General features: G+C 47.0%; 1 protein-coding gene across 1 annotated transcript in view; it reads left to right on the forward strand.

Moving 5' to 3' along the window:
* The window catches only part of LOC135916357 (structural maintenance of chromosomes flexible hinge domain-containing protein 1-like), a 373,767-nt gene that overhangs the window by 207,803 nt on the left and 151,273 nt on the right, over positions 1-14,691 (forward strand). The window contains exons 28-30 of the mRNA XM_065449720.2: positions 300-513; positions 9,209-9,338; positions 9,716-9,796. Of these exons, the coding sequence (XP_065305792.1) occupies positions 300-513; positions 9,209-9,338; positions 9,716-9,796 (425 nt within the window). The remainder of the gene's footprint in view (positions 1-299; positions 514-9,208; positions 9,339-9,715; positions 9,797-14,691) is intronic.

The raw sequence follows: 14,691 nt of genomic DNA on the forward strand, positions 1-14,691 counted from the left end.
TATGGCGTCCATAATTTCGGTTGTTTATATGCATTGGTTTCATGGAGTAGGTGCCGGTGCCTCAAAAGTCCAAATAATTGAGCAGATCCCTCCCCCCCCAAAAATCAGATCTTGGAAAAATTTGTTTGCGACACATAAAAAAAGAGTGCAAACCAGCAATGCTTGCTTACTGTTATAAGACCCATCAACCGCTCAGAAAAAGTTACAAAACAAGTGGGCATGGACATGGGCATATTTTAGATGTCACTAGTATTCATACTAATGAAAGAGAACTCTGTGCTTTCATGCGATTTTTGCAGGGTTTGAGGTGCGTGATGAGATAGGCAAGCCCATAACGCTGACAGGCAGTCTTGTCTCCAAGCTCAAGCTGAACTGGGCATCTGACGTCCCAAAGGACCAAGTCCTGGCGGGGCGGCTACCAGACATCATCTGCCCGTCATCCGTGAAGCAATCCCTTTTTTGTCACATGTCCATCAACTCTGGTCGTGCTGTGGACTTTGCCTTTAACGTGAAGTGAGTCCAAGTCATTTTCTTGCCTTCTCATTAGCTTGTTATCAACTTGCTTTGGTTGCTCAGTGGCGTTGGCATTGCACTGCTAAGCCTGATGTTGCGAGATCAAACCCTGGCCATGGCGGTCGTATTTCAGTGGCGGTGAAATGCAAAGATACCTGCGTGCCGTGCATTGAGTGCACATTGAAGATCTCTAGGTGTTCAAAATTAATCTGGAGTCCCCCGCTAAGGCATGCCTCATAAACAGATCGTGGTTTTGGCATGTGGGACACCAGAATAAAATTTTTTAAATTCCTAGCACTAAATAAAGTGGTGCAATAAACTCGGGCAGTTGGCCAGAGCAAGGGCAGTTCTGGCAGCTCCTTCAGGAGTCATTGCTTTTTTGTATTTAGAGGGTCCTTGAAAGGGTTTCAGACAAATCTTGTAGATGCGTAAGGTTCAGCTATAGTAAATCATTCACACAACAATTTGTGTGAAGTGTCTTGTATCAAGAGAGCAATGCACGATTACAAGTTACCCTCCTCCATAGCCAAGCATTTACTCCTCAACTCGTTTGCCTAGTGATCGGGGCTAAACTCTGGCTTCACTGGTTCTGCGTCAGGATGGGACATTATGTCGTCTACTTCCGGTTGTCTTGGAGTAAGCACGCAAAGCCTCTCCAACTTCTCCGCCAGCTGCCTGACAATCTATCCCACGCAAGAGCTTTCGAAGCAGCATGCGTTATGGGCATTCTGTCGCAGCACCGAGCATGTCCAGTATTCCCGTAACCATGGGTGAGCTGGGCGTTTCGACGGATGGGAGGAGGCGAAACCAAAATCCCTCCATACTTCTACAGTCGGCTCTCATTACAACAAACACTGATAATCCGACAGAAAACATCCGTTTTTCCAAAGTTCGTAATATCCGAGATGCCTCACTTCTGAAACTTTCATCGCGATGTCTAACAACTTTATTCAAAAGAGGGAGTGACAAATGTCCAACGTAAAAAACAAAAGAAAAGTTGCGCTTTCGCCTGAAAGGCGAAGCATCGATTGCGATAGCAACTTAAGGTAGATAAACATGGCAGCAGCAGCGAGTGAATTGACCTTCAAGCTGTCTCTCATTCAGTGTGAACTAAATGTCGAAAGCAGGTGCACCCTTTGTCCACATTGCAGATCGCTTTCAAGATGCGGCACCTGCGCAGGTGCGCTTTTTCCACATTGCAGATCGTTTTCAAGATACAGCGCCTGCCCGGGTGTGCACTTTGTCCATATTTCAGATTGCTTTCACGATACGGCGCCCCATTAACAGCAGCCATCGGAGTAGAACTCTTCTTCCTTCCCACACCTACCCCCTGTGCCTCCCACGCAAGATACGGTGCACTTTCGCCCCGCTTTTGTTCCTCCCTTGTGCACAAGATATTGAGCTGCGATCATTGGCTGACCCTCTCAAGTCAATTGCCAGCGTGTGTTGACATGATAAAAGTCCGTTTTATATGCCCAATTCAGAGAAAAATTGCCGCTAATTTCGTCCGCTGTAGCTGATAGTCCATGGTAGTGCGGTCCATTAAAAGCGAACTTCGTTCTATTATGAAAACGGGCAGACCAAACTAAGGTTGAAGTGTGGTCCGTTATATCCGAAAGTCTGTTGTACGCGGGTCGGCTGTAACGAGTTAGGCTGTATAGCTGTAAAGGAGGTGCTTTAGCGTAGGCATATGCGAGAGGCCTGATTGGTTTAAAATCAGTCGGCCTGGTGGTGCAGAGCTTAACCAGCCAAACAAAGAGCTAATATTGCTCTAATTAAGTGTAAAACATTTTAAACATTTAGAAAAAGATGTTTGCAATTACGTTCCTGCCAAAAATTTAACCACCAGCAAAGTAGAATATGCTTCAATACTGCCCTATTAGTTCTGTGCTTGGTTGAGCTTTGTGCCACCAGGTAGCTGCAACGTGCAGACCGTTCACGTTTGTGCCTCCGCTCATGCTGTGAAACACGGAGGCCCAGTCCACTTGCGCTTGTGTTTACCCGAATACCGGACACACAAAACACTACTGTGGTACTAACCCTCTGGCATGAAGTGATGGCCGCAAACATGCAAATCCTGGCACCAATCGTATACCAACGGTCTGATGTACATCAGCTACTCCACTCATCTGCTGCCTTAAGAGGGGCACGATGTTGCAGCTTGACATATCGTCAGTTACTATAGTTGCAGCCCACAACGTAACAAGGGCAAACTATTGTGCTAACAAAAAGTAAGCTCGAGATCAGCATTGACCGCGGAGCTCTCGTCAACGCAGAGCAAGTTATAACACAAGCAGGCGACACTTGCTGTGTGCCGAAAATCTTGAGTGTAGTGATAAATTGCTCTTGTGCACTCTGTTTCTGTTACTTTCTTTTTTTGCGGAAACAAATTAACTAACATTCTAACTATTATGTACAACATTTTTTTGCCATAAAGCATGAAAAATTATAGATGACGCACCTTGGGCAGCCAATAGGATAGGTCACCCTACTGGCGTCATATGGTTGCCTCGCGTCACCTGTTCAGGGGCAGCTGAAAACTTAGCCGAGTGGCGTGGGGCACAGCGATGTACATCTTATAAAATCCTATAATAAATTACACGCTTTACGCGAAGCTCTTAGATGCATCAACTAATGATCAGAAGGACCTACTCTCATGACTGAACGCTTGTGCAAAATCGCCAAAGTAGTTTTAGGGTCCCTTTAAGGGACCTCTGCTGCAACAAACTTTAATGAAAAGTGTGGACTGTGACTGGTACAGTAGAACCCCGTGGATACATTTTTCAAGGGACCGCATCAATAAATATAACAACTGAAATAATCTTAACAGTAAAGAGGGCCCCAAATCGCAACAGCAAATTCAGATGTGTATAAATAAGGAACACGTATGTTCTGAGACAGTTGCCCCTTTCTACTCCTGATAGGCTTGACAATATATAACACAGCGGTATCGGGGCAAAGCTGACGATAAGGAGCTGACAAGAACTAAATTGTGCCACAATTTATGCGGCTGCCGCATTAAAATGCAACACAAGATGCAGGAACATTACAGAATGGCAACGTAGCAAATTGGAATATGAGTCAATTGGCTTTAAGACATTCCTGTAAGCAGGAAAATAGGTAGTTCTTGGGTAGTCTACTACAGTAAACGTTCAATAATTCACAACTTGTTAATTCGAAGTAACCGCTGCGGTCTGACCAATAATATATTGAAAGCAATGTATAACACATCCTGCTGATTCACACTGAAATCAGTGCCACCACCGATAATTCAGACAGCTTCGTGGCACTGCCAATGGCCCTATAGACTTAATGTGTAAAGACGACTGATATTTCGGGCAGCCGCTGCTCTACATTCGATTATTTGCATTCCGTCCGTGGCTGTAGTATATGCCGACTCTGCCGCCATTATCTCCTCTGGCAACCTCGACGAGACATCCAGTATGGCCTCAGAGATTACAGGCTAGATAGTAATCCCCGAGACCTTGCCTTGCTTGCAGCACTGCGCCTCAGAGATTTAACTGTGAATGTCTATCTTGGAGGGTTTGCCTTAGTTAATTGTGAGGTTGCATTAACATAGCGATCATCACATCCATCGAGTCTCGAAGGCGAGGGGCCAATGCAAGTGAGGACTCTTATTCCGAGTGGTAGTGCTGCTGGAGAGTCGTGGCTGTTGCGCAGAGGCGCACCAGTTCCTGGGAGGACTAACGCGTGGGTGTTAATCGGTTCTGCTGAACAAGTTCCTAGTTGTCACTTAATATAAACACCCTGTTTTGTGGCAGCCTGTAAATCTGCTAACTTGATTCAGGTAAGGAAAACATTTTTTTGACATTCTTACCATGTCTGCAACCCATTAAAACTGGGTACCCAATGTGGTACCACACTTATTCAACGAACACAGCAGGTCTACAAATATCTCTACGTGTACGTGAGGCATGTCATTCCTTTAATTGCTTCATTATTGTCCTTATGATTGAGCACGGGATAACTTGAAGCATTCATTTATAATACAGAAGCTGCTTAATTGAACAGACATACAGTTGGCAATGGTATTATATTTAGGTATGAAATATAAGATAAGCGTAATATGTTTTTCTCAGAAATCAGACTCGAGAATAATGTGTTCCGTTTACATCCCTAGAAAAAAGCCAAAGGACACAGCTACCTTCTTTCTTTTCCTTTTTAATTAAACAAATTCTGGCGTTTTACGTCTGGTGATGATTACGAGGCACCTTGTTCAGTTCTCACCTTTTGGCGTTCTTTAACGTGCACCTCAACAGAAGTACGCGAGTGTTTTTCCATTTTGTTCCTATCGAATTCCGCAACCTGGCCTGAATCCGTGAGCTCGAGTTTAGCAGCACCACGCCATATCCACTATGTAGCCACTAATGAGGCTACCGTGCCGCCTTTTTTGTTGTAAGCCTAGACTGAACAAAAAAATCTCAATGGCCAAAGATTAGCATATTGTAGGGGTTGAAGGACGGACTTCGGGATGAAAGCAAAACTTGGGAGTATTTATTTTACATTATATACAGAGAGGTGAGAGTCAAGTAATAGTCGTACAGTCATTACGTGCCGGCAGCAACTCGGACGCTGCGGCCTGCGGCAAGAAGTTCGAGAGAGGTGAATCAGGGAATCAGGGAATCCTCAGGTCTCTCTGGAATGCTTCTTTTAAACCCTTCGAGGACTGGAAGTCGCGTCATGTTTTGCCAATGGGAGAGTCCGCTCAGATGACGCCATTTTCAGCCAATGGTTGGCGCCCGTATCGCGTTGTCACACCCGGCGGCTCTCTGCAGTCTTGCCTCGCAGACTTGCAATGCGCTTCTTCTAAGGCGGAGAAGTGGGGGCGCTCATTCTCCATTGTCCGAGGGCCCACCTACTCCCGGTGGTACGGCTCCGCAGTGGTGGCAAATGCCTTCTTCAAAGGCGAAGAGGGGTAGGCTTGGGCCTTCCCGGCACGTCCGGCTGTCACGGCGAATTACCGCCGTTTTGGTTTGGCACCCACTTTACTTCCAGCAGTGCCGTGCTATCCCCTCGCTTTCTGGAAGAGTCAAGCAGAGAACAGCTACCGGCGGCTTCCGAACTTGTTTGCACGTGAACTTGTTTGCTCGAGCGCTCCTCTGGAATGTGCTGCGATTCGATGTGGTCCGGGGGAACTTGAAGTAATCGCAGGAAACAGCTCCATATCTAACAATATATAATGGCTACCTAAAGCTGTTCTCGGCTCCCGAGGTCTGACCGCAATAAAAGAACCCGTACCAGTTCCTCCGCATTTTGTTGGCGAGAAAGACTGAAACATGCATGGAATTTTGCACTGCACTTTTTTCTTTTTCTCCGAGAATGCTTCCTGTAAATCTGAGTACAGGGTGCCAGATGGGTCAGATATGTTTTATTTGTTTGAAGTGGCAAGCATGAAGTTTATATTTGTGTTCTCTCTGCGTTTCGCAAGACCTTATAATAGAAAACTACATGTGCAAATACACACGCGAGAGATACATGGTGCTTGAAAAGCAAGACAAACCTTTGTTCTCCATAGGGAACCGTACAGTGACTTAATAGAATGAAAACCAACATTGCGGCCACAATGAAGGTCCAATGACTGACTGGCATTTAAAAAAAGATAAATTGAAATAAAGAATAGAAAGAAACGCATCTATCCTAAGCCAGAAATAGATGTCATATTCAATGCAATACATATACATATACAATGCATATACCAGCGTGCGAAGTAGTATGAATGACGCTTCCAAGAGGTATCGCACAGCAGTTTCCAATGGTGCAACCTTGATGCGGCCAAATCCACTTTAATCGCAGCGCCACCACAGTATTTTCATCGTCGCGCACCTCACTGCAAAGCATGTGCCGCCCTAGCCGCTCGCCCCACTCAACTGTATTCTAGTACACTCTACGCTGAAGCGAAACATGATGCCCACATCGCGCTGCTTGCAGTAGGAAACGGCGGTGCATTTGGATTATCGCCTACTAAAAGTATGCAGTACGCTACCAATGGCACTACGCACCAAGTGCTGTATAACAAACAGGTGAAGATGCTTATAACAATAGGTTTGGCAGCGATAGGTGCGAATGCAACATGCGTTTGCCTGGGCGGAGATTGGTTGATGCCGAAATGAGAAACTGAGTGCACACCGTCGTTTTCATGTGAGACATGCGGGAAAGTATTGTGGTGAAGCTGCCGCGGCAACAGCTGTATACTGTAGCTTAGAAGAACTTGTTGTTGGGCGAGTTGGTAGATATTAGCGAACATTGTTTAACTGCGCGAACAAACGAACCACAAAGACAGCAAGGGACAAGGACGGGCGCAGACTCGCAACTTAAGTTTATTCCACAACGTCCACATATAAGTACACCCCCAACATACACCACTGCGCGTGCGCGAAAAAAGGTAAGATAAAAGAAAAGTAAAACCTTGTATAAGGAAAACGCGACCTACCTACGCTCGTCAATAAACCTCATCTCACTGTTATATAAATAAACTGAGGTGTCACTAACACATTCTTGTCCCTTCTTTCTAATATGGTACGCCTCGAGTAGCTCTCTGGCTCGGCTATTTCGGCAGCGGCACAAAATCTTTACTTCCTTCATGATCGGCTTGCACGTGCACGCCAGGCAGTGGACAGGCAGGTGCCCATTCGTTTTATTTCTAATAGACAATTCATGCTCACGCAAGCGCACATTCACACACCTTCCTGTTTGGCCTATGTAAACTTTGCCGCACGATAGAGGTATCTGATATACTACTCCAACACTGCAATCTATGTGGGAAATGGAGTGCTTTGTTCCGCACCCTTGGAAGTTATTTTTACTTCTTCCTATGCGCGAGCATAGCTTAGCGAGTTTGCCGGGAGCCGAGAATGCCATCTCAACTCCATACCATTTCACAACCTTCTTTAAGTTGTGGGAAGTCTTGTGAACATAAGGCACAACTGTACGTTTCTTATTTTTGCGCTCCCTTGCGTCTTCAGCAACATTGCCTTCCGTCTTTATCTTCTTAAGCACTGCCTCCACTACTGCTGAAATGACTGATTGCGGGTAACCGGCTTCTCCCAGCCTTACAATCTGCCTGTCAAAGCTTTCCTGTATTTTGTGCGTGCAGGACTTTCTTAAGGCTGATGTGATACACTGGGTGGCTATTGCCCGCTTCACCGTTTTCGAATGAGCCGAATCGTAGGGCAACAATTTCTTTTGGGATCTTGGGTTATATTTCCAGCACACATGGTCGTCACAGGAGCTTTTAGCGTTGTATAAAAACTGAATATTATTATCCTTTGTTAGTTCATGAGTGAATGTTAAACCTTTGCCAAGGCACTGAAAAATGTGTAGTACACTTGCGATGGCGTCATCATATGTGTAACTGGCTTGCTTTTTTAAAAGTACAAGAAAATCGTCAACATAACGGAACACGGTAACAACCTGGTCACATCGATCCCTTCGTTTACCGCTCTGTCAAATTCCGATAAGTAAACATTGCACAAGATAGGAGCAACGCAAGATCCTATACATATACCTTGTTTCTGCACGTAATAGTCTCTTTAAACTGGATGAAGGTAGATTTGAGGTAAAACTCAAGCAATGCTAAAAACCTATTAACAGTCAACCCGGTAGAATTCTGAAAAGACACTTCGCCATTAAATTCAATACATTTCTGAACAGCCTGAAACAATGCAGCGTGAGGGATAGAATAAAGCAAATCTTCTATGTCAATGGAAAAAGCATAGCCAATATCGTCATTTGACTCTATAAAGCTAGTAACAGCTTCCATGTTCTTTGTTTCAAACGGGTCGTCCACTTTAAGGTGCGATAAACATTTCTGCAAAAACTTGCTTACTTCGTTCTGCCAAGTTCCTCTTTCACTCACAATAGACCGGAAAGGGATGTCTTCTTTGTGCGTCTTTGCCGTAAAAAACACGATCAAGCCATCACCTTTGCTTTTGTTGACTGAGGTAGCCAGTTTGTGGTGTGTTCATGTTTAACTGTTCTCGCGTGACACCATGCTTGTTAATTTAGTTAAAACACACCGGCAGACTAGTTGGGTTGAATCCATGATAGAATGTTAAGTGCAACTGAACAAGGACATAGAAAGAAATGGACTCACAGATACAGCACTGTTTGTGTGTGTGTGTTTCATTCTACATCTGCGTTCAGTCACACTTACACATTCTATCATTGTTGATTTAGTTAGTAAGCAAATGTTTACAAGTTTATGCGGCTGATAAAACTACTATTGTTACTTCGTATAGATCTACTAATTTGCTATCCCAATCGGTGGTTCGCCTTTTGGGCAAAACTGCGACTTTTTTTGTGTCGTTGATTGTGAATCTTGGCGCCGGGAAAATGAACATTACGGGAATTTATCAAAGAGTTCTTTCTGTAGTGCCTCTTTTATGTTCTGGATGACGGTAGCTGTCGAGAAATGCCCCGAGCATGGGAAAATTTCATGTTGAAACCATTCATAATGGGCTATTGATGAGTATAGGCGCGGACTGGAAAGTGTTAAAGTTGGGACCATAAACGCGATGTAGCAACTGGGAAAATGCAACAGCGAAAAACGTATCAGTGGGATTCCACTGTAATAAAGCAGCTCCTAAAAGATCTTTTCCAACAAAAGGTTTTGGAATGTGCCTTGCATAAGCATTGCTATCAGTACCTAAATATTGTTGAACTTTTGCATTGACAGGCCAAAGAATGGTGAGCCTGCCATCCTGAAGGTGTCATGTAAAGGGACAACCGATGTACGCATTGGTGAAGTCCACCAGTCTGACATCCTCATCAGTCTCACCGACAAGTACCAGAACTCAATCAGAAAGGTGAGTGCCATGCCAGGGCGAGGAACTGAGAAGTAAAAACAAGAGCAAAAGGTAGCTGAGCTTAAAGGTACCATCAAAGATAAATTATCGGCACTTCTAGGAACAGAACAATGCACCATCTCTCACAGTAACAGTAGAACAAAGTGTGCCTTATGTTTCATCCTAAGTGATGATACCATTATTTCATTGCACCTAATCAACAAGTGTATGCTGTTGCATTGTCACATACGATGTGTATTTATGATCTATAATGGACGAAACTCTGTAGGAAATGTGTAAACAAGGCAGTGGCATAGCTATTTCTGCAACACTATAGTGTGCATGTGTTTGATTTAGATGGGGAAGCAAATTTGCTGTTTTTTTTTCTCCACCTCTAGTTGCATGTGAAAGATCTTGCTGAGCTTCTCATCATAGCTGATGGCATAGACTATGGGGATGTGGTGAAGTCCTTAGACCAGGTAAGTGTACCACTTTTTCTTGCCTCTGCTTTCATTTCTGAAATATTTTTGCAAGACCTGCAATGGAGGTTTTGACTTCACAAAGGTGTTTGCTGCTGCTCACTGGTTGTAATGCTGAACTGTATCCTAATGATGTGTCAGTCAATTACAGATATTTTAGAACAATAGTGTTTGTGAATTTGACCCTGGAATAATTCCAGAAGGATATTTTTTTGTAATGTATTGCCATCAAAAGATTCAATTTTAAAGGGAAGCTGAAAGGTTTTCCAGAAAAAATGAGTGAACATCTGTACATAATGGTTTTCAACCCTCCGAATTCGAATATCGTATCGAAATTGAGCAAAAGAAAGCGCAAATATATTTTATTTCGACGAAAAGTGCAGCAGCGGACATGCCCAGCTTGCGCGTCTCGTTTCTGCCTGTGATTGGTCGGTGCGCCTCGTGACGTCAACTCTAGTAACCGACCGCTGCCGCTACACATGAAGCGCGGTGCCAGGTAGTTTGGTGCTGTTTTTCTGAGACGGTAATGGAAAATTTAGAGAGACTGCGTTTTTCTAAGGAGTTCGGCATTACTCCCTACATGTACGAGCCGATTGCGAAGAGCCGGCCTCTCGAAGAAGCAAACGATGCTGGTGCGAGCAGTGCTTTCGATGCGAACGAAAGCAAAGTCTTGGGATCTCCTCGTGTTGGAAATGCTCTTTGGTGAGTATGTTTTTTGAAAAAGCGATCTAGTGATCTCGCCGATCTTTCGCCGATCTAGTGAGCTCGTTTCCGGTCAAACAACTGTAGTGTTGTGTTCCTGCATGCCTCCTCGTGGAACGTAAGCGGGGATGCGATCGTCGGCATTTGTGCGCTGTCCAAAGCTGTCGGCAATCTACAAAGACGGGTTAAACGCATGAAAAGCTTCCCGGTTCATGCAGTACGTGTAGTGACCTTCATCTGTTGACTACCACTCGCGTTGACTACCACTCACGTTGACTACCATGCATGTTGACTACCACTCTACATACGCGCAGACGCACCAACAAAGGAATGCAGGGTCGATCGAAGCAGATTACGATGGCACGCATGCAGAAACAAGCGCAGTCAGGCACGGTCGCGGACGCTGTGAAGGAACGAAACACTAGAGTTGACGTCACAACGCCGCGGTTTTCGGTCTCCGCTCCGCTCGCTCACTCGACGGGGGGCGGAGCTACAGCGCAATTTCAACCGACGATTACGTCGCTCCTAATTGAAAAAAATACCCCAAGCTTTACCTACATGGTTTATAAGGTTCCCGCATCCGTATATGAGCGTCTTATTGAATTCGACACTCTTCAGCTTCCCTTTAAGGAATTGTCAATAAAAACTTTAAACAAGAAAGATATGCCACTACATTCCAACAGCACCATGACCCAGTATGGTCACTGTTTGTGAGCTTTTAACAGATGGTTTTAGTGAGTGCATGCTGTAAAGATCCGGTGGGTTGCTGAAAGTGTGCTTGCAATGAAAAGTGGGTAGGCACTATTTAAAGTGGGAAACCTGCAGGAAAGCTTTTGTAACCGCAGCTGTTAGACAAAATAGGACATGGGAGGAATAAATGCAAACTAGATTAATTGATAAAATTTAACTTTAGTCTTCATCAGTGTTGTAACTTTGCTACCGTATTTATTTGAATTTAGGTGAATAATCTTTTTCCGAAAATGTTACCCATAATTAGCTATCAACTGTACAGTCGAACCCGACAATATAGAACCCGTTTACATCGAATTATTCTATATATTGAACAATTTCTGGATACGGTATAGTTACAATGAGTATATATAGCAAAAATGATGCTTACATATAAAAAAAATAGCAGTGACACCCGATATATCGAGCGTCAAGCGGCAGAAAAGTGCCCCCAGAAGTTGGCTTTCCCTCACGGTGGCGGGGAAACCCGGCTGTGTGGCTCCATTGAACCACTCCCCTTACCGTGACCGCGCTGCCTCGGACAAGTCGTTGACACACCCCTGCAAAAAATGATCCTGGCCAGCCCGCTCTGCTTGCTCAGACAGCCAATCAGAGGCTCTTGTGCCCTCGTCCCGCAAAATGGCGAAAGTGCAAGTGGTCGCGCTGCTTTTCTGGTTCATTGTGTGCGTGCCTTGTGAGCCTTCTCCCGCAGTGTTGGCGTGATGGAGCGGCAGAATTTGCCTTTTGTCGTGAAGCCTCTAAATCCTAAATTGGGGTCGAACGCGGTGAGAAGTCAGATGTCCTCGCAGCGTGAAAGATTTCAAGGAGCACTCTCAGCATGATCTTGAAGAAGAAGGGGGATAGGATAGGAATTAACTTTATTTGTCCAATGGTTATTGATGTTGGTGCCCGGGGCTAGGCTGCCAGTGGTCCAACGCCCGAGGAAAATCTTCCGAGATCCTCGGCAACGGGCTGGGCCGCTTGACGGCCCACTCCTGGTCTTCGGGTGCCTCGCTGAGGAGGGCGGCTTGCCATCTCTCAGCAACGCGCCCCGCTTCAGAGATTCCTGCTGTTGTCTTCCCTCTCCCTCCTGGTCCTTCATCCTCATGGCATTGGCATTCCCAAAGCACTTGGGCCATATCAACCTGTTCGTGCTTGCACCACGGGCAGCCGGGCAACAGGTGCAGCGCGTGCCACAGGCGGTGCAGGTGGTAGGGGTTGGAGAAAGTGCCAGTCTGCAACCATCTCAGCTCGACCGCCTGGGACCTGTTCAGCTGCCCGTGGGGTTGTGGATATGTCCTTCGTTCTTTCCTATAGTGACCAAGCACCTCTCTGTACGTTGCCGGAAACTCCTTGACATCGCAGTCAACGTCCCTGTGATCCCCAGCTCTGTCCGCCGCGATTTGGGTTGTGTTGGTAATGACAGCGGCGGCGCCGGACGGGGTGGCCGCCGCCATCGCCGTCACTCCTCCGCTGGGGTCCCACACAACAACGGGAGCGGCTGCCCTCTGGGTGACCGCGTCGCAGCGGGTAAGCTGCCTTGCGACGAGGTGGGCGTGCTCGTTGTAGTTGGGTGGAGTGTCGGTGCGTCTTCGGCCGTCAGCATTGTTGTCATTAGAGAGGTTTTGTTTAGGGGACGCAAGCGGCTTGCGTACGCAAGAACTAGGGGCGACGGTACTGCGCATGCGCAGACCCCTATGTCTGGGTCTGCGCATGCACAGTACCGTCGCCCCTAGTTCTTGCGTATGCAAGCCACTTGCATCCCCTAAACTAAAACTCTCTATTGTTGTTGCAGCTGTTTTTGTTACTGCCAAGCTCCCCGACGTGCGCGGGGAACCACTTGAGGGACTTGTTTGTAATCGTGCCGGATCCGAAGTCCCCGGCCCGGGTGTTTTGCATGCGCATCGCATCCGCAGACACCCAACCTTTGATGTAGTTCCGTATCGTTGATTAGGAGTCGCTGATGATCAGGCTATCCTCCGCACCTCCGTGGAGTACTGCGAAGGCTATGGCCATCTCCTCTGCTGCTTCGGCTGATGGCAGCCTCGCTGATGCTGTGACTCGGATCCTTCCCTTCGTATCTACGACTGCCATGGAGAATGCGGGTGCCGCTGCCGTCGACCGGCCGTGTTGATGTTGCTGCTGTTGTTGCTGCTGTTGTTGCTGCTGCTGTTGTCGTTGTAGTAGGAGTGATGGTGGTGTTGGTAACTGCGGTTCGTCTCGCACATTCCGTTGTAGCGGCGGTGGTGGTCGACGTCCCTCATCACCATCAGAGACCGACTGGGCGCGGGTACCTGGCTGCATCGACGAAGAGGACGCCTTCTCGTCTTCCATGTTTCTTGAGGATTGCTACCGCCCTGCGTATACGTCTTTGCATGTCATGCACCGGGTGCATATTCTTCGGCATGTTTTCCGTCTGTATGACATCCCTGACTTTCGGTAGCAGTTATTCCTTATTTCTCGTGATATCGAATCCTGAGCAAGCCTAGGATTCATCTTCCCGTTATGGTGCTCGACAGCCTCTCCAGCTGCACGATTCTCTGCGCCTCAACGATCTCCTCGAGCGTGTTGTGTACGCCCAACTTGAGGAGCCTGTTGATTGGCGTGTACTGGGGTGCTCCCAGGGCGGTCTTGAAGTTCCTGCGGACCGCCACGTTCAGCTTGTCGGTTTCGCTCCTGTTCCAGTCAGCATACACGCCAACGTACGCTATGTGGCTCAGCACGTACGCCTGTATCAGCCTCATAACGTTGTGTTCCCTTATTCCTTTCCTCTTGTTTGTGACCCACCGCACGGGGTGTGTGGTGGCGGCCATTTTCTTCTGCAGTCAGGCAACCAGCTCGCGGTTGGCATCGTTCTCTTCCAGCCACAAGCCGAGCACTCGCAACTTGGACACCGTCAGTATTCGGGTCCCCTCCCTCGTCATGACACGGACGCCCAAACGACTGGCGTCTAGCACGCCCTGCGGAAGGGGTCCTTTCTTGCGCAGCCTGTGGAGCAGCATATTCGACTTGTCGGGGAGATTAGGGCTAAGCGGCCAAGCTCGCGACCCGGTGCTCGTGACGCTCGATGCGTACGCACGGCCATGTACGAGTGGTTCATCCAAAATTGCTTCAGCCAGGCCAGCTTCCATGTGCTCGGTGATGTCTGTAAATTCTGATAAGTGTGGCGTTCGTTGCCGCTATTGCCGAAGTTTGGAGCGAGCTGTCAGAATTTCCGGAAGCTGTTGACGAATCAACGGTGGACGAGTTTGAGTGCAAATGATGGTGTCGCGACCATGGACGAGCCCGAAAACGAAGAGTTCATTGCCGACATCGTACCGAGTGCAAGTGGAAGTGGGCACAATGAGGAAAGCAACGACAGTCCTCTGGCCACACCCTACGAAATGATTGGTGCGCTCGCACTAGTCCGGTGCTTCTGTGCAAATGCGGAAGGTTGCGGCCTCAGCTGCTCCACCTCCTTAGAC

The sequence above is a fragment of the Dermacentor albipictus genome, chromosome 5 (genome assembly GCF_038994185.2).
Source record: "Dermacentor albipictus isolate Rhodes 1998 colony chromosome 5, USDA_Dalb.pri_finalv2, whole genome shotgun sequence".
Classification (NCBI taxonomy): domain Eukaryota; kingdom Metazoa; phylum Arthropoda; class Arachnida; order Ixodida; family Ixodidae; genus Dermacentor; species Dermacentor albipictus.